The sequence below is a fragment of the Hyperoodon ampullatus genome (assembly GCF_949752795.1).
Source record: "Hyperoodon ampullatus genome assembly, chromosome: 7".
Taxonomy (NCBI): domain Eukaryota; kingdom Metazoa; phylum Chordata; class Mammalia; order Artiodactyla; family Ziphiidae; genus Hyperoodon; species Hyperoodon ampullatus.
The window spans coordinates 14,061,320-14,081,244 of record NC_136920.1 but is presented as its reverse complement, the minus strand read 5'-3'; the positions used below and the strand labels follow the sequence as shown (position 1 = coordinate 14,081,244).

The 19,925-nt window shown below is 41.9% G+C and overlaps 1 protein-coding gene across 1 annotated transcript; it reads right to left on the bottom strand.

Annotated features, from left to right (window-relative positions):
- Positions 1-1,280: 1,280 nt before the first annotated feature.
- LOC307055745 (glycine N-acyltransferase-like) lies at positions 1,281-9,693 on the bottom strand (the record flags this gene model as incomplete). The annotated part of the gene is made up of 5 exons (XM_079707945.1): positions 9,607-9,693; positions 6,202-6,309; positions 4,387-4,513; positions 2,110-2,281; positions 1,281-1,683 (listed from the first exon to the last, which is right to left on the bottom strand). Exons 1-5 carry the CDS (start codon positions 9,685-9,687, stop codon positions 1,281-1,283), a joined length of 891 nt encoding a protein of 296 aa, XP_079564071.1. The 5' UTR covers positions 9,688-9,693.
- Between the last annotated feature and the right edge of the window lie 10,232 nt (positions 9,694-19,925).

The following is a 19,925-nucleotide window of genomic DNA, read 5'->3' as shown; positions in this document are numbered from 1 at the left end:
GTCCAGTCTAAAATGTCCGTTGCGCCAAAGTCGAGAAACCTGCTCTAAACTGAGCCTTCACTCTCCCAACTGGCGAAGAAATTAAACCTCAGTTGTATGTGTGTGTGTATGTGTGTGTGCACACGCATGTATATTTGTGGGGATCTTCATCCCCAATTCCATAGCTTAATTTCAGGTTTAGGTGGACCAGAGGGAGCAAGTTCTTAATCCAGGTGATCACCTTCATTCAGGTGCTCTGTTTGCTGCCCGGTACTGGTGTTTAGTGCTGTTTCTCTCGAAGGGCTGGGGCAGGAAGCTCTCCCACCTGACCCGTCCCAACCAGGAAGAATATCTTTCCACACCAGCAACCAGATTCTCCCCTGAGACAATGGTCTGAACCACACAGAATTCTGGCATCTTGAAGTAATATGCCAAGGTCAAGCGGAACAGTAGGCATCCATGCTACACCTCCCACCCCCTCAACTTCCATCTCTTCTCAATAAATCCCCACCTTCCTGGGGCTGGGTGTTCCCACTTTCCTCTCCCCATTAGCTCACACCATGTTTCCCCATCACGAACCACTTAGCTTCAGCTTATACAATCAAACACAAAATCTCTTTATTGTTTGAGGGTTTCAGGTGACTTTAGGAAGCTCAGCTTTTAGGGACAATATTGAAGCATTTTCCCCAAAGTGGAAGGGTGGGGGGGGACAAGCAACATAAGTTAGTCTTTTTCTTAATATCTCTCTCTGCTATATCACGCATATCATGTTTAACATAATATACCATATATATTTGTATATAACATATTTAATATACCTATAAAGCAGCAATCAGAGGAGAGGATAATGTCTACAGACCTAAAGAGTAGAGTCCACTTGCTCTTCACTAAGGGAAAAGCCATAGGAAGAGAGGAATAAGTCGTAATGCCCAGGAAGTATTAGCCCTCCCTGGAAAAACTGGCAAGGATGTACCAACCCATGCCCTAAGAGTCCCAGGGGAAGCCATTTGGGGCAACATGTAGCGGATGAAGAAGTATGGCAGAGATACTGGAAGCATGGGGAACAGAACTGTGAAACCAGTGCAGGAGGACCGGATGCTGCTTATGCTGAGATATCTAAGGCAAGCCCATCGACGGTAGTGGTCCTGTCGACCATTCACACTGCTGCCCCAGGACCCACACAATGTCCACTCCTCTACCTATGATTACAATTACAATTGGTTCTTTCCCTCCACCCACCCATCGGCTCCTCCAGCTGCATCCTCAGGCCCATCCCGTACTGTCTTGGATTCAGTGCTGCTTCACAGAGGCACACAGTTCCACTGGTTCCAGTCACAGGGCACAGGGATATGATTCAGACTGTGACTCAGTTTCTGCATAATTTTGTTATTCTTGTCTACATGAGAATACACGGGGAAGCCACGTTTGATCAGAGCCTGGGTCTGGTAATAGATGACGTAGGTGACGAGACCCTGGCCCCGGTACTCAGGCAGGGTGCCCCCCATCCGCATCTCTCCTGTCTGGTCCATCAAGGACCAGGACACAGGGGTCCCCTCGGGCCCCAGCAGGCAGAAGGTGGGGAAGGTCCGGATACAGCGCTCGATGAATCTCTGGCTCCACTCATTGCCACCGAAATGCCAGAATTTATTCACCATGGCAGCGTGGGTAGGATCCAACGATGAGAGTTTAAACATCTCTTGGTCACTATGGACGTTCCAAGAGAGAAGCAAAGTCCATGAGTTTAGAGGTTTATATTTGTTCTTACCTCTATTATCTTGAGAGACAGAGTAGACAGAGGAAATAGCAAACGCAAAGTCTGGAGTATAAGTGAGCTTGTAATGACAGAAGGACAGAAAGAAGGCCGATGTTGTTGGACTGAGTGAGCTAGGAGGACAAGACAGGTCAGAGAAGTTGACATAGGCCTGATATATTCCAGGTGAGGAAAGAGATGGTGGGGTATTTTAAGCAGGGGAGAAACACGGTTTGGATTATGTTTCTAAAAAAGATTATTCTGCCTGCTTTGAAGAAGATGGATTGTGGGGAGCCAGAGTAAAAGCAGAAAGAGAAGTTGGGAGGCTACTTTGGTAGTGAGAGGTGTAAGTAGTGTAGGGTAGCTTTTATCAAACTCACACGGCCTTGGGTTTGCCATCGCTAAGTGATAAGTTCTTTACGTCCAGCAGGGAAGGAGCCAGTTCCCTGATTGACTCAATCGCCATATAGAGAATGTTTTGTGATTGCTTGACTTTGAAGGATTTAGTGGCTGCAAGACTTTGTATTACTTCATTCAGGCTGGACTGTGAACCTAGATGGGATTGTAAGGAGAAATGCAATGATTTATGTCCATTCTAGGGAGAAGCTCTCCAGTGGAGTAGGAAGTGTCTGAGGATTTCTAGTCAGAGAATTTTGGTGATGGGCTCGGTGCTGCTACTGTATGACTGGGCTCATGTAATCAGGATTTGTGCAATTTTCCTTGTTTTGGAAAAGCAAAAACATGCCTAGAAATTCATTCAGCCATGGTCATGCCATTAAAGGCAATACCAAGACTGGAACTAACTTTTCTGGGCTACATAATCATGCAGTTTTGATGATCAAAGAAGGTGAGTTATAATAATTATAGTTGCCGGGACTTCCCTGGTGGAGCAGTGGTTGGGAATCCACCTGCCAGTGCAGGGGAAATGGGTTCAATCCCTGGTCTGGGAAGATCCCACATGCTGTGGAGCAACTAGGCCCATGAGCCACAACTGCTGAGCCTGCGCTCTAGAGCCCGTGTGCCGCAGCTGCTGAGCCCACGAGCTGCAACTACTGGGGCCCACATGCTTGGAGCCCCTGCTCAGCAATGGGAGAGGCCACCGCAATGGGGGACCTGCGTACTGCAGCGAAGAGTGGCCCCTGCTCACTGCAACAGGAGAAAGCCTGCACGCAGCAACAAAGACCCAACGCAGCCAAAAATAAATAAAATTTAAAAAAATAATAATAATCATAGTTGCCAACATCTCTGGAGTACTTACTATATTCCCTATGTGGTAGATTGTTGCAGTAATGGCCCACAATTTGCCCACATCTCCTTGTATCCATTCCCTGGAATAGTCCCCTCCTGCACTGCATCTGACCTTGGCCATATGACTTGTTTTACCAATGGGAAAGAGTAAATTTGATGCAGAGAGAGGCTTAAAAATGTTTGCACATCGGGGCTCACCATGTCTTTGTGCTTCTGGTTACCTTGAGGCCAACACCACATGAAAAGGCCTAGGCTAACCTGCTGAAGACATGTGCTCTTATCATGATGTCACCAGGGCCTAGCCAACACTGATAGTCAGACCATCATTCAGACTTGTAAGTTAGGCCATCCTAGAGCAACCAACCCACAGTCACCCATCAACTGACTGTAGATGCATAGCTACACCCAGAGGAGACCAGCAGAACAGCTGCCTTGCAAAGCCCAGTGCAATTGTTGATTCACAGAATTATGAGGTTTGCTATGCAGTGAAAGTTAACTGAAACATTCAGGTATTGCACTAAGCAATTCCTAGCTAAGATTTCATTTAATCTTTTCAACAATGCTGTGTTTTAGGTACCATTATTTATTTTTTATTTTTTTAGTAAATTTAGTTAATTATTTATTTATTTTTGGCTGTGTTGGGTCTTCATTGCTGCGCACGGGCTTTCTCTAGTTGTGGCAAGTGAGGGCTACTCTTTGTTGCGGAGTACGGGCCCTAGAGCACGCAGGCTTTGGTAGTTGTGGCACACAGGCTCAGTAGTTGTGGCACATGGGCTCAGTAGTTGTGGCTCACGGGCTTAGCTGCTCCATGGCATTTGGGATCTTCCTGGACCAGGGCTCAAACCCATGTCCCCTGCATTGGCAGGCGGACGCTTAACCACTGCACCACCCGGGAAGTCCTAGGTACAATTATTATCCTCATTTTTATATATGAAAGTCAGGATCTCAGATAGGACAAGTCCCTGGCTAGGATCACATGGCAAAGTAATAGGCAAATGCCATCCTAGGTAGTCTGACTCTGGAGACCACGCTCATAACCATATAAGTTGCTCTTTATGACCTAGGAGGTGTTCTGTGGCATGAGTTGTCATTCCAATTCTAGGAATGAAAGCCCATGGGGAAAGCTCTGCTCTGATACCCAACCACCCTAAGGCATCCTGGATATGTCCACAAAATATGCCATAAATCCTTAGCTCTCAGGGGATTACATTACAGTCCTCTATATGAAGCCCATTAGGTACAAACTTTGAGGGTGTTTTTTCCCCCTTTACAGGTATAGTTGCAGCTGAGTAAAAAAACTGACAGTAGGCTGAGGGTCTGGGGCTTGGAGAAAGGAGATACATGTCATAGGAGAAATTGTTCAGGATGGAGATGTGATTCAGCACAGATTCCATTCCTTTTATACTTACTTTGGATCTGCAAATGCTGTTTCCAATTGATGACTTCTGGTAAGCTGAGGAATTCCTGACAGTTTTTGAGGTCTTTGGAGTAGATATGGTAGGTATTGGTGTAGTGATCAAGGTCATCTGTCATGTCCTGTTATCATTGAGAAAAGGGGGGCCAAACAAATGTCTTATTTTTCATGATTGTAATACTTTTTTTCTAAATTCTACTATACTGTGTTATTTTTAAGTACTAAAATATTGGTGTTTGTACTGGTGCATTAGAAATTTTTCTGAATCATTTAAATCATGAGATCAAGATGGGAGATTCAGGTGTTCAAATTACGATGAAAAACTGCAGAACAATACTATTCTCTACACATATATTGTGTTAAAATTTCAACTCAAGCAAAGACAGCTATTTAGAAAGCATTCTTCTATATTTTCATCTTCCTCAACAGGAAGAAGAGAAAAGCAATTGACAAGGAAAAGCTTCTGTTGCAAGAATAAATTTTCTATATTTCAAACACTTGCAGAATACACAAACTATGAAGATGACAGTATTAAATTTGGTTATTGACATTTCTGGATTGAAATTTCCATCTATACTAAATTAAGACAAAGACGATGAAAACCAATTAGAAATGCTTTCATAAAATAATACAATAGATGAACAAATTGTAATTACAGAAAAACAAAGAAACCACTTATTTAGAAAGATCCCCTCAAATCATTAAATAAGAGATGCAATTATTTGGAAGAAGAAGGCACAGGAAAATATTATCTTGAGGGCAGGATTAGAAACCTTTTCAAAAATAGTTGGAATTGTTGCACAAAAATACACTCACAAGTCAGCAATGATACCACTAACACATTTTGTTTCTTAAGATCCCATTTAAGGGCTTCCCTGGTGGTGCAGTGGTTGAGAGTCCTCTTGCCGATGCAGGGGACACGGGTTCGTGCCCCGGTCCGGGAAGATCCCACATGCCGCGGAGCGGCTGGGCCCGTGAGCCATGGCCGCTGAGCCTGCGCGTTCGGAGCCTGTGCTCCGCAGCGGGAGAGGCCACAACAGTGAGAGGCCCGCGTACCGCAAAAAAAAAAAAAAAAAAAAAAAAGATCCCATTTAAGATAAAAGGTCAAGTAATTTTATTGCAGTTCAGTTTTTATTATTCATATAAATGTCTTCATTTTATATACTGTTTAATTCCATGGATTTTAAATAATTTATTATTTGTAGGAAAGATATATTTGTATTTTTATAAATTTATAATTTTACTGGATGTTTTAAAATAAACTTAGGGTTTTTTGTCTTTGAAATGTATTAACTATTTAGTTTCACTAATTTTTAAATGTTTCCCCAAAATGCATATGGAAATTCTAATATTATAAATTTTTTTTTTATAATCAGCCAACTAACTGTCCTGTTTCATACCTTCCTATATTTGTCCTTGTTACTTTCTCTGGTTAGAATGCCCTCCTTTCTTTGTCAGCCTAACAAAGATATATTTATCTACAAAATCCAGTTCAGATGAAACATCCACTAAGAAGTATTTCTAATCTAATCCTGTAACCTCCATCTCCAAACTCCATAGTTTAATCAGCTTTTTCCTGTGCTATCTCCATATACTGTACATTTTCTGTTTTTGAACATTTTACACTAAGTTTTAATTTATTTACTTACCTGTATTCTCCTCCAGGCTGTGGGGTTCTTAAAGGCAAGGACTATCACTATCACTGCAATTCATTTCTGTAGCCCCAGGGTCTACCACATTGCCAGGCACATGGTAGGCACATAGCAAATATAAACATAGATGCAAATTCATTCCACATCTGGCACCTTACCTGCTCCTGGGGGCGGATAACCACCGTATTAAAATCAGGCCACCTGTCCACCAGAGCTTTTAGTTTGAATGGGTTTCCCTGATTCATGTGGAAGACGGTCCCATAAACCTGCAGTATCCGGACAAAGTGAGAGGGTCAGCTTATTAGGAAGGGATGGTGAAGTGCCTTGTTTGACCAGGACAGGTTTATGTCTATGAAACTGTGAAATTTTACAACAGTAAAGGGACAAATAGAGCATCTGGGTCTAAAATCTCCACATGCTACATTTTTTTTTTAACCTCAGATGAGAGCTTTTTCTTCCCATCTAATATAAATCAAACATGCATATGGTAAAATACTGGGATAAATAAAGTAAATGATCATAAGAACACTGTTCTTGTTTTTTGTAGGATTTAATATTAATTTTTCCAGACTTTCTTCTATTCATACTCATAGAGATACACAATTTTACAAATGTAAAATGATCTGATACATGATATTTTTCACCACTGAATAAATTGTGGGTGTATCTCTATGTTCATAAATACAAAATTTTTCAATTATGTTCTAATGACTGCATAGGAGTCCATTATATGGTTGTAGCATGGTTCATTTGTGCATTTGCCTACTGAGGGTCATTTCAGCTGTTTCCAAATTTTCATTTTAACAACTAATTCTTTGCAGAGCATGCTTGCACAGAAATCTTTGCATGGGCACCGGATATTTTCTTAGATTATCCATCAGGTAACTGCTAGTTCAAAGGTTATGGACATGTTTAAAACTCTTTAACATGTATGTCCACAGTACCCTCTGGAAAGGTAATTTCCTCCCACAATAAGCAAAGGCTAAAGCAAAATGCTCAAGAGAATGGGCTGTGGAAGCCTACAGTCTCTGTCCAGTCTTGAGTCCCCAACCCCGCCTTTTTGCGTAGTTTGTTGAGAGAGAGGGGAAAGCAGGGAGAGGATGAATGAGATAGCCTGTGGACATTAAGTGACCTGGTGATTTGGGGGTGGAGGACTGCAGCAGTGGATACCACGATGGGCCACATGACTATTGTGAACATGAAGCCTCTGCAGATACCAGCATGGGAACATGCCAATGACCAAAGGTCAAAAAAAAAATGTATTCAGTTTAATGGTTTCTACCATGGGTAGATGATGACCAAAGACTGTAGCAACATCCTTCCCTCCTACCACCCTCCACCCGACATGAACTATTGATGTTACACTATGGAGAAAGAGAAGGGGAAAAAAATCTAAGTTGCCTGAGCGTATCTGAAATCATTGTTTTCAACCATGAATGGAGGCTTGATATAGAAATTCTGTACAGTTTGGCAAAATATAGATGTTTCTTTTTATCCCTTTGCATTTGGGGGTGTGTAAAATTGCTTTAGATTAATACATTATCCATTACAGGATCTGAAAATATGTGTAGCTCTTCCTCTTTCTTATTCCCCGGGCTGAATTAATTAAAACTTTTTTTTTCTGCTGAACTCAGAACGTAGTGAGCCAGGCAGCTACTCTAAGTTGACTCAGCTGGAGTTGACACATGCAATAAAATGTACTTAATATCCAACACTTAGAAGAACAGATGGACGTTTTGTCAACTGAGACTCAAGCAAGTATTGAGTTCTAGGTTATACCTCCATTAAAAGTACCTGGCAAACAACTATTCTAGATTTCAACTAGGGTAAAAATGTATATCTTTAATATACAACCAATGCTGTTTCTTCATGAAAGTTGTGGAGCCAAGAGGGCCGCCTTATCTTACCACAGAGATGCTCCAAGTAAGGACACTTGGGAACCACCAAGAGTTTCCTCAAGACGTTTGGGGTCCACTTAACCCAAGGAGTAAAGAGAAATTTAAATCACAAGATTCTATACTACAGAGCATGGAAGAAAAACTTTTAGGTGGAAGAATTTTCAGAAATAGCTACTTACCATAAAAATGCCTTAGGCAAGTGTTCATAATATGTACAACTGATGTAACCTCTAAGAAAAATTGACTGTCTCTTTGAGAGGTTGCCTGGATCTTAAGGATTATCAAGTGAAAGTGGTTAAATATTAGGTAACAGAGATTAATATTAGTGAGATCCACCAAAGTGGGTGGCATTTTAGTTATAAGTTAGTTGATTTGAAGGCATTTTGGGCAGTAATGAAAGAACAGGGCGAGTTGCTTCATTAGTCTATTTCTAATAAATGAAAATGAAGCCATATGATCTACAAATAAAATAATGCTAACATTTTTCTCCTTTATACAGAAAGATGGAGTAACAAATCTATTGGGGAGTGAGGCAGGTGAATGCATTTATCTTATCTAAAATGTATGCATCTTATAGGAGTGTCTTATAAAACAGTAGAAATCTAGTTCTCTTTTTTTTGTTTTTTTGGTTTTTTGTTTTGCGGTACGCGGGCCTCTCACTGCTGTGGCCTTTCCCGTTGCAGAGCACAGGCTCCGGACGCGCAGGCTCAGCGGCCATGGCTCACAGGCCCAGTCGCTCCGCGGCATGTGGGATCTTCCCAGACCGGTGCACGAACCTGTGTCCCCTGCATCGGCAGGCGGACCCTCAACCACTGTGCCACCAGGGAAGCCCGAAATCTAGTTCTCTTTTTACAAAAAAATTTCAGGGAAACAATTTGTTCTCCAAATACACACACATACACACATTACACACACACACACATTCACACACACACGGTTGTACTTAAATTCCACTGTAATGGGCCCCATCCCTTTGGTTGCTAAAGAAAAACACAGGTGAGGACCCCAGCCAATCATTAGAGCTGCTCTCAAACAGTTCTGGATGTGGGCTTCTATGTATATGTTCTATTTAATCCTGAGATTTCTGATCAATTGTACTTGGTTAACAGAGGTCCTCAGAGTCAGCCACAAAATAGCTTGATGTGCCATAAGTTTGGAGCAATTGGACAATCTAAGTGAAATAGAAATTGACTTATTATTAATTTTAAAGAAGGCTCATGATGGTTAACCTCTCACCTGGCAAGTGTTCTTTTAAGGAGAACAAATTAAAAATTAACATGTAGTCTCAGCTAACTTTGTAGGAGAACTCTGGGCAAGTTTCCAGTGCTATTATGGAACGTTTCTTGGAAAGGAGCAAGGGAATACTTTTTGAATCAGCTTGGAGCAAAAAGCAATGCTAGGTCTCAGGCATTCCTACATTTATACCATAGCACTGCAGCTCACTATTTGTGAGGTATTGGGCAAACCACTTCACTGAGCCTCCATCTTCACATCAGTGACATGGGCATAACAGCAACTATCTTGTAGAGAGGTTATGCAAATTAAATGAGAGAAAATATGCACTAGTGCCTGGCACAGAATAAGTGCTCAATAAATATTAGTCTCTCTTTCCCTTCATCACAGGAACTTTCTATTCCTACTCCCCTCAGAATTTTCCATTGTCACCTTTAAGGATGTAGGAAGGCTCTTCCTCAAGGATTTCTCCAGCATCTGCAGCATCTGGGCACCTTGCAATGGGAACATCATGCAAGACACCTTGTTCTGGAGAGACAACCAGGAAACAGCCAGGAATGAGAAGAGCAGGAGGAGATTCAGAAACAAAAGTAGCAAGTTCTCTGCTAATTGCCAGAGCCCTCTTCAGTGTCTCTTTATTGGTGTCATCTTCACTAAAGTCATCAGCCATTCCAAGGAAGGATGAGACTGGCAGAAAGTGCAGAGCCAGCCTTCTGAATTTTTCAGCTCACTTTCTTAAAACTTTGGTGAATTCTAGTCATTAACTTCACTTTACATTAACAAGCACATTCTAAAATATATATAACTTTTTTTGATATTTAGTTGCTATCAGTGATTTTTCTGACTCTACCAGGAATAAGCTGTGCAAACTTCGAAGGTTACTTAGCCTCTCTGTACCTTGGTTTCTTCAAAGTAGATGGGATAATAGTATTACCTGACTCATAGAATTGTTGTGAGGATTAAATGAGCTAATACGTTAAAAGAGTAAATAAGTGCTTAAAGAGTATCTGTCACATAGTAAACACTGAACATATGTTATTTTATTACTACTACCACTCCTCTTCCTTACTGTCTTTTCTTTCCCCTCCTGTTCTCACCCCTCTTCCTTCTCCCCACTTGAGTTAAAGGGCTGTATACTGCATGATATTTTGATGCCACCTTTTTAATATAGGGCTTTTTGACATGCTTTAAAATATAAACAAATTATCTTATTGTTTGCTTGTTTCTTTATCTATTTAGGCCACACTATGTGGCTTGCAGGATCTTAGTTCCCCAACAGGGATTGAACTCAGGCCCCGGCAGTGAGAGTGCCAAGTCCTAAGCACTGGACTGCCAGGGAACTCCTTGTTTGTTTAATTGCCAAGTCCTACTTCAAGCTGGTGCTCTCACTTTATCACTGAGCCTCACTCTATTTTTGAGTCTTACTCCATCTCTAAGCCTTACTCTTGGATCTGTGATACATGTTGCATAATTACTAGGTAGCATAAAAATAGTATTTTTACATATTTGACTCACTGCATCAAATTGGGATGGTCAAAACATCCCATAAAATCCTACTGACATGAAAAAGGAAGAAAAGAGGCAGTGTCACAGTGTTCTGATGTGGAACTGTGATCTTAGGAGTACCAAGTTACTTTTTTTTTTTTTTTTTTTTGCTGTACGCGGGCTTCTCACTGTTGTGGCCTCTCCCGTTGCGGAGCACAGGCTCCAGACGCGCAGGCTCAGCGGCCATGGCTCACAGGCCCAGCCGCTCCGCAGCATGTGGGATCTTCCTGGACCGGGGCACGAACCTGTGTCCCCTGCATCGGCAGGCGGACTCTCAACCACTGCGCCACCAGGGAAGCCCCCGGGAAGCCCCCGGGAAGCCCCCGGGAAGCCCCCGGGAAACCCCCGGGAAACCCCCGGGAAACCCCCGGGAAGCCCCCAAGTTACTTTTTAATGAAGGCACCAAAGAGGTATTCTGAGAAGGTGTTGTATTAAAACCCACCATATCTGAGATGACATGCTCCAGGCCAGACTGGGTAAATTTGTGATTTTAGAATAGCAAGGGCACTTCTGTTTTTGGCCAAGGTGGAATACAATAAGTCCCTTATATACGAAATTTCAAGTTTTGAACTTTCAAAGATGCAAACGTGCATCGCTCATCCAACCTATGGACCAGGGAGTTATAATGACTTTTGTTTTTTATTATTTATTTATTTGTTTGTTTGTTTGTTTGTTTGGCTGCGCCGGGTCTTAGTTGTGGCACGCGGGATCTTCATTGCCGAGTGCGGGATCTTCATTGCGGCGTGTGGGCTCTAGTTCCCTGACCAGGGATCGAAACTGGGCCGCCTGCATTAGGATGCAGAGTCTTAACCACTGGACCACCTGGGAAGTCTCAATTATAGTGACTTTTAAGAAATATTATTTATTTCACACTTTTCACCTGGCAGTAAAGGCGAGTGATGAATCAGGAACAATCTTGTGACAATTTTGGAAGGATGATAACATCTACAAGGCCATAAAAAACGTTGACTTTGCTTGTTGTGAGGTTACAGCCGTCACCATGAATGGGGTTGGGAAGAACCTTTACCTGCAGTTTGCTCACGACTTTTGTGGATTTGGGAAGGTGGATGCGGAGTCCAAAGAGGTCTTCAGCAACTTAGTGACCCTCAGCGAGAAGCTGGAGCTAGATCTGCAATAAGACGACTTCACTGAACTCCATGCTGTGCCACATAAGGAGCTTACTGATGAAGACCTGACGGAATTGGAGGCCCAGAGAAAGGACGAAGAGACACAAGAGGAAGAAGTAACTGGAGAACTGAAGAGATTCACGACGTGGGAAATGGCAAAGGGATTTTCTTTATTTGAGAGGGCACTGTTAGTTTTTGAGGCACAAGTCCCGAATGTGGAATGGTACACGAAAGTTGCAGCAGCGGTTCAGAATGCAATCCAGTGCTACCGTGTCATCTATGACAAGAAAAAAAAGAGCTGCTACCCAGACATCACTAGATTGTTTATTCAAGAGAGTAGATAGAATTGAATCCAGAGGACCTTAAGACTGTCCTGAAGGCCAATCTTATCTTTTATCTAGAGGCAACTCACAAGGAGTATAAGATGCAACATAAAGGTGAATGTCAAATCTGTGGGGTGTCAGAATGGCCATCATTAAAAAGTCTACAAATAATAAACGTTGGAGAAGGTGTGGAGAAAAGGGAACCATCCTACACTGTTGGTGGGAATGTAAACTGGTGCAGCCACTATGGAAAACAGTATGGAGGTTCCCCAAAAAACTAAAAATAGAGTTGCCATATGATCCAGCAATCCCACTCCTGGGCACATACCCAGACAAAATTGGAATTTGAAAAGATACATGCACCCCTGTGTTCCTAGCAGCATTATTTAAAATAGCCAAAATATGGAAACAACCTAAATGTCCATTGACAGATGAATGGATAAAGAAGATGTGACATATATATATATACATACATATATAGGTATGTATATATATACATATATATATTATACAAAGGAATATTACTCAGTCATAAAAAAGAATGAAATAATACCATTTGCAGCAACATGTATGGATGTAGAAATTATCATACTATGTGAAGTAAGTCAGAAAGAGAAAGACAAATGCCATATGATATCGCCCACGTGTGCAATCTGAAATACGACACGAACATATCTACGAAAGAGAAACAGACTCACAGACACAGATTTGTGGTTGCCAAGGGGGGAGGGGGGTGGTGGAGGAACAGAATGCAAGTTTGGAATTAGCAGATGCAAACTATTATATATAGGATGGATAAACAACAAGGTCTTACTGTATAGCACACAGAACTGTATTCAATATCCTGTGATAAACCATAATGGAAAAGAATATGAAAAGGAATATATATATATTTATAAAACATAATATATATGTATATATGACTGAATCATGTTGCTGTACAATAGAAATTAACACAACATTGTAAATCAACTATACTTCAACAAAATTAAAATATCTGTGGGGTGTAATATTACCATATTTCCTGAAAAGTATAGGGTTTGGAACCACCCTCCAAGGATGCACACACAAAGCAACAACCAAGTATGGTGCCTCATAAATAAGGTAGATTGGAAACAACTGAGACTGTGATTCTCCAGGACATTGGACACACTCACTGTGAGCTGGCAGAACTGGGCAACAGGCATTGTCCTTGGGAGTGAAATTCAGAACTTTGGACCTAATTACTCCCAGAAGAAGAAAGTAATCCAAAGAAAACAATTCAAAAGAAAAAAAAAAGCTCTCAGCAGAATCTGATAAAGCTGCACAAAGATAAGCAAGGACCGAACAAAACCCCAGTGTTCAACAATAGGAAAAGGAAATATAAACTATGGTGCAACTCCATGATATTAGCATAATTCCTATACATATGGACACATGGGAAAGGATTGAAATAAAATGAGAAAACGTAGGGCCTAAAACAGTTCACATACCACATACATAAGCATAAATTTATAAGAGAACACAGACAAATAAAAAGATAGATTGTGGTAGTAGCAATATAGGTGAAAGCTTTAAGTTTGTTTATTATACGATTTAAATAAACAATAGGTCTGGTCTGTATTCTTGTCCTTACTCAGCTACTCATTTCCTCTCTGACTTTACGTACAGCAACCTTCTTATCATTCATGGAGACAAAAAACTGCCTACTTTAAAATATAACCAGAAGGATTCAACAGGGTGCTGTTTAGAGCGTTTTCACACATTAAGTGCTCCATTCACCACCCCCACTGCCAGAAAATGCCCAGATCTTTCCTCATTCCTTTATTAGTTCAGATCCAAAAACTGCAAGAATTTTTCATAGTACCTAACAAGTTGCCTTTTACAGAATAGGTGCCAGATACACGTTTCTTAAGTTGAAGTTATTCCTTTTCCTTAGGTATATTTGTCATCGTATTCTGAGCAGAACAAAATATGAGCATTTTGATTTGTCTCATGTAAGTGGAGAGGATGTCACAAAGCAATGATTATCTTTTTTTTTTTTTTTGGCATGAGTTCTCACCTGGAAAGCTGTCTTCACACCGAGCTTTGCAGGAACAAATGAAGAGGAGCGACCTTTAGATCATGAAATTTCCCTCTGGTGCAGACAGTTAAGCAGGTCTTGCAGAGTGCTTTTAGGTACGTTTTCTTCACAAATTGCCGAGCTGAGGCTTGTCATGTGGACCTTGCACTAGGCAAAAAGTTGGGTGTTAGCTCTCATGAAATCTATCCCTTGCTCTCTGGGTCTCATGTTGAGGGAGCTGGTTCTGCAAGGTTGGGAGGCTGCCAGTGTGCCATCTGAGCTTCTCTTTCTGAAACGCCAGGCTGCTCTTTGCCCCGCAGGCCCTGTCATTACTCTGATAACCAAGCTATGTGAAGCCAACAAGCCAGATACTGGAAGGGTCACACTGTATAGGCAATACCTTTCTCCTCCCCTTCCCATTCTCAAGTACCTGCAGTAAGAGAAAGATATTAGGAAAGATATGGTTCAGGTCTGATTTGCAGAATCTGACTTTTCTTCCTTCACATATGCAGTACAGAAAATTGCACAGGGTGACTAAAGCTCCTAGGATCCTCGCTTTTTAAGGATAATCTGTGTCCTCTCCCCTGCCCATTCTGAAGCTCCAGTTAAACATCCCCACAGTGATTTAACTCAGGCACTTCTTAGTCTCACTTTTTTTTTTTTGCGGGCCTCTCACTGCTGTGGCCTCTCCCGTTGCGGAGCACAGGCTCCGGACGCACAGGCTCAGCGGCCATGGCTCACGGGCCCAGCCGCCCTGTGGCATGTGGGATCTTCCCGGACCGGGGCACGAACCCGTGTCCCCTGCATCGGCAGGAGGACTCTAAACCACTGCGCCACCAGGGAAGCCCTTAGTCTCACTTCTATAGAGAAGGAAACTGAAGCTCAGTGTGACTGAACTGGATAGAATTTAAACCCAGAGCCTTTCACTCCAAAGTGCCCAGTACCCCACATGAACACTTGTTCTACCATTCTCAGAAGAGAAAGGAGGGTTCATAGAAAAGAGAGCCCACTCTGTGAAATGACCAGGGAGGGAAGGTTGACACTATCTGGGTCCTCGACCTCATCACTCCTATCCTTGTTCAGCAGGTTAGTGGAGGGAAGGAGTCACTCTAATCAGAGGAGCAGGGACAGGGTTGCCTAGTGTCCAGAAAGTTGAAAAACCTTGTTTGCTCCTTCAGTCCATAGACCAGCACAGCACAAGTTTACACATGTTCACTTCTGTCCTCCTAGAATATTAATTCTCCACCTTGTCTCCTGGAGTTGAAGTTGTTATAATTATTCATTACTCTTTCTCCAAGGCTAAAGGCCATTGAAACTGTTCTGTCTCGGAATGGCCATCATCAAAAAGTCTACAAATGATAAATGCTGGAAAGGGTGTACAGAAAAAGGAACCCTCCTACACTGTTGGTGGGAATGTAAATCGGTACAGCCACTATGGAGAACAGTATGGAGGTTCCTTAAAAAAAAACAAAAATAGGGCTTCCCTGGTGGCGCACTGGTTGAGAGTCCACCTGCCAATGCAGGGGACACAGGTTCGTGCCCCGGTCCGGGAAGATCCCACATGCCATGGAGCGGCTGGGCCCGTGAGCCATGGCCTCTGAGCCTGTGCATCCGGAGCCTGTGCTCTGAGAGGCCCGTGTACCGCAAAAAAAAAAAAAAAAAAAAATAGAGTTACCATATGATCCTACAATTTCACTCCTGGGTATATATCTGGAAAAGACAAAAACTGTAATTTGAAAAGACACATGCACCCCAATGTTCATAACAGCACTATTTACAATAGGCAAGACATGGAAGCAACCTAAGTGTCCATCGACAGATGAATGGATGAAGAAGATGTGGTATGTATATACAAACATATACATATATGTATGTATATATAAAATAATATTCATAAAAAAGAATGAAATAATGCCATTTACAGCAACATGGATGGATCTAGAGATTATCATACTAAGTGAAGTAAGCCAGACAGAGAAAGACAAATATCAAATGATATTGCTTATATGTAGAATCTGAGAAAACAAAGATAAAAATGAACTTATTTACAAAACAAAACAAAAATAGACGCACAGACATAGAAAACAAACTTATGGTTAACGAAGGGGAAAGTGGGTGGGGTGGGGGAGGGATCAGCCTAGTGGACCCCTTGGCCCCAGTAGAGTCCATATCCCACAAAGACTATCTACAACACAAGAGTAGGGTCCTTCTCTCTCCCACCTGAACCCAGACCCCTGGTCCTCTGTCTCTTTCAGCCCTTGCACTCACTCACTCACTCAGAAGATTCAAGAGTCTCTATTACCCTTTAACCTTAAACTACTCTCTTAACCTCTCTGGAATGTTTTCCCAGCTGGAAAAAAATAGTGTTGGCATGCCAGGTAACCAAGGGTTTTCTCTGCTCTTCTGTTACCAACCCTCTCCAATGGGTCCCCAAGAAGGGTCCTCCTGCCTGGCATCACTCCCACCGATAAAATGAGAACTAGTTCAGCTTAGAAGCAAAGGAAAGCTTTATTCTTCCATCAGGGAATGGAGAGGTGCAAGTTCTGGCTCTAGAGCACACACTCTCCCTGACAGGTGGTGGGCAGGGCTGCTTTATAGGGTTCTCTCCTTGGCAGGGCAGGTGTGGAGTTCTCCAGGGTCTGGGGCAGGCGTATTGCTCAGGGCTCCAGATGGCAGTGTCGGGTGCAGGGTCTGTGCACACGGCCCTCTGCCGCTGCCACCATCTTGAATCTCGGCGTTGTGGGCAGTGCTTCTGCACACGGCCCTCAGAGCTGAAGTGTCCGTGCAGCCATTTACACCAGGAACTCTGGTCTGAAGCACCAGGTGTGAGGCCTCTGCACGAGGCACCCTGTGAGCAAATGAAACCAGATGAAGCACAAAATAAAAGAGAAAGGTTAGACTTTATTTTATTACCCAGATTCTATTTGTATTCCCCGGGAACTGGTTTTGTTTTTTTTTAATTTTTATTTTATATTGGAGCATAGTTGATTAACAGTGCTGTGTTAGTTTCAGGTGTGCAGCAAAGTGATTCACTTATACACATACCCCTATCTACTCTTTTTCAAATTCCTTTCCCATATAGGTTATTACAGAATATTGAGTAGAGTTCCCTGTGCTATATAGTAGGTCCTTGTTGGTTATCTATTTTAAATATAGCAGAAGGGTGGGAGGGGTCAGGGATAGATTGGGAGTTTAGGATGGACATGTACACACGCCCCGGGAATTGTTAATGGGATTTGCCGGTGACACTTCCTTGACTCTGTGGTTATTACCTTTGCTGTGTTACACAAGGTAGCAGACATAAATCTTCTCACACACTTTGGGGTCAGGTACAAGGGAAAAGCTTCAGGAGCACTGGCGTCGGTCTTCGTGGAAGTGTTTCTCTGGGTGCGGGGTTAGGGCTGTCAATGACAACAGAAGCAGCATAGCAGAGGGGCTCAGATGAACAAGATGGGGCCGAACTAACCTTGGACTGATTAGTTGATCTTTCCATGTCTCTGTGTCTGTATCTACAATAAGGAGTAAATAATAGTACTCTTATCTAAGAAGGGCCTGTCCTTAAGTGGAATTCAGGCTAGTGGGTTTCCCTGTGCCTACTGATCCCTAATGAGTTCCAGAAAATATATGATCTTGTAGTTTATCCAGCCTTTTCTCATCATTAGTGTGGGAACAAAGCTTTCTCCACTTTCTAAATCCTAGGTAGAAGCAGAAATAAGATCATATCTTTTCATAATTTAGATATGTATAGTTATAATTGCTTAGAAAATAATAACTTAAGTTCCTGGTACATGGTAAGCATATAGAAATGTTATATTAACTGAATGAAAAATTATCTAATACAATGCAATAGGCATGTGCTAATGTGCATAAAAATGTTTAGTGGCAATAATTCTTTCCTTAGGGCCCTAGGTCCAGTCATACTCATGAGGCCAGTGGAGTTCATGAATGTCTGATAATTTAGCTAATTCTGGTTCTAATATTCAAAATTCTGAATAAAATAAGGCTGGATCCCCAGTGACATGTGAGATTGTATCGAATTATCTAACAGATGTATAATTGCAGTCCCAGAAGGAGAAAAAAGAGAGGAACAAAACATTTTTTAATGGCCCCAAAATTGCAAATTTGGTTTAAAATATCTACCTACACAACCAAGGACATCAATAAACCCTATGCATGATAAACACAGAGTAAAACAAGCCTAGAAATATAATAATTAAATTTCTGAAAGGCAAAGATAAAAGGAAAGTCATAAAAGCAGTCAGAGTCAGTAAAATGGCATAATAGGAAACCCTACACTCTCCAAACCCTAGGCACACCAATTTAAAAATAATACACAGCTCAATTCCCCTTGTGAGAAATCCAGAGACCACTTGAGAGGCTCCTGCACACCAAGTGGGCATGAAAGCAGCAGTATTGAAGCCACTAGGGAAATATGTGGTACCTTCTTACCGTACTCCCCCAAGCCCTGCAGCACAGCACTTCATGCTGGGAGGAAGACCCCAACTCCCAGCTTGTCCCAGGGAAGATGAGAAGACTGGACAGGACATGCAATGGTCTGACTTTTCAGGAGCAGCCTGAGGGACTTATTTTTCCATCTTGCCTGAGTCTGAGTGTTGAGAGGAAAGAGCCCCATGTTGGGAACCACTGAGAACAAAGGTGATGGTTTGAACTAGTGCACACTCACTGGTAATAGCCCCTCCCCCCAACTTAATGCAGAGTGAGCAAGGCAAACTCCCCAAATTCCAGCTTTTCCCAAAAGCAAAAACTAAAAATTGTTCGCAAGGATGTAGAGAAATTCAGCCACTTGTGCACTGTTGGTAGCAATGTAAAACGGTGCAGACGCTGTGAAAAACAGTATAACAGTTCCTCCAAAAATTTAAACTAGAACTACCATGTGATCCGGCAATTCCACTTCTGGGTATATAGACAAAGGAGTTGAACTCAGGATCTTGAATAGCTATCTGCACTCTCATGTTCATTGAAACATTATTTACAATAGCCAAGATGTGGAAGCAACCTAAATGTCCGTGGACAGACCAATGGATAAAGAAAATGTGGTACATACATAGAATGGAATATTATTGAGCTTTAAAAAGGACAGAAATGCTGCAATATATGACAACATGAATGAAACTTGAGGACTTTATGCTAAGTGAAATAAGCTAGTTACAGAAGGACAAATAGTGTGTGATTCCACTTATATGAGGTATCTAAGTAATGATACGCATACAAGCAAAAAGTGGAGTGGTAGCTCACAGGAGCTGGGGAGAGGGAAAGATGATGAGTTGCTTATCAATGAGTATAAAGTATCCATTTTGTAAGACGAAAAAGTTCTAGAGGTCTGTGCTCATAGAGAACAATACTGTGCTGTACACTACATATTTGTTAAGATCTCATATTTTTCAACCACAATAAAATAAATACATAAAATTAGAAAGTGGGGGGGACAAAGCAGTCAGAGACATAAAAGACACACTTCCTTCAGGAAATAATAAGAATTGCTGTTGACTTCTCATCACTGCAAAGTTCGAGTGCACTGGAACAGCATCGTAAAAAGTGCTTCAGGAAAAACATCGATAAAATTCTACATCCCAGTGAAAATACCCTTCAAAATTTAAGTAAAATAAAGCCCTTTTCAGGTAAAAATAAGCAGCTAATATAATTTGTTACTAGAATCTGTGTTTTATGTTGTCAGTATTCAGAAAATTCCAGTGA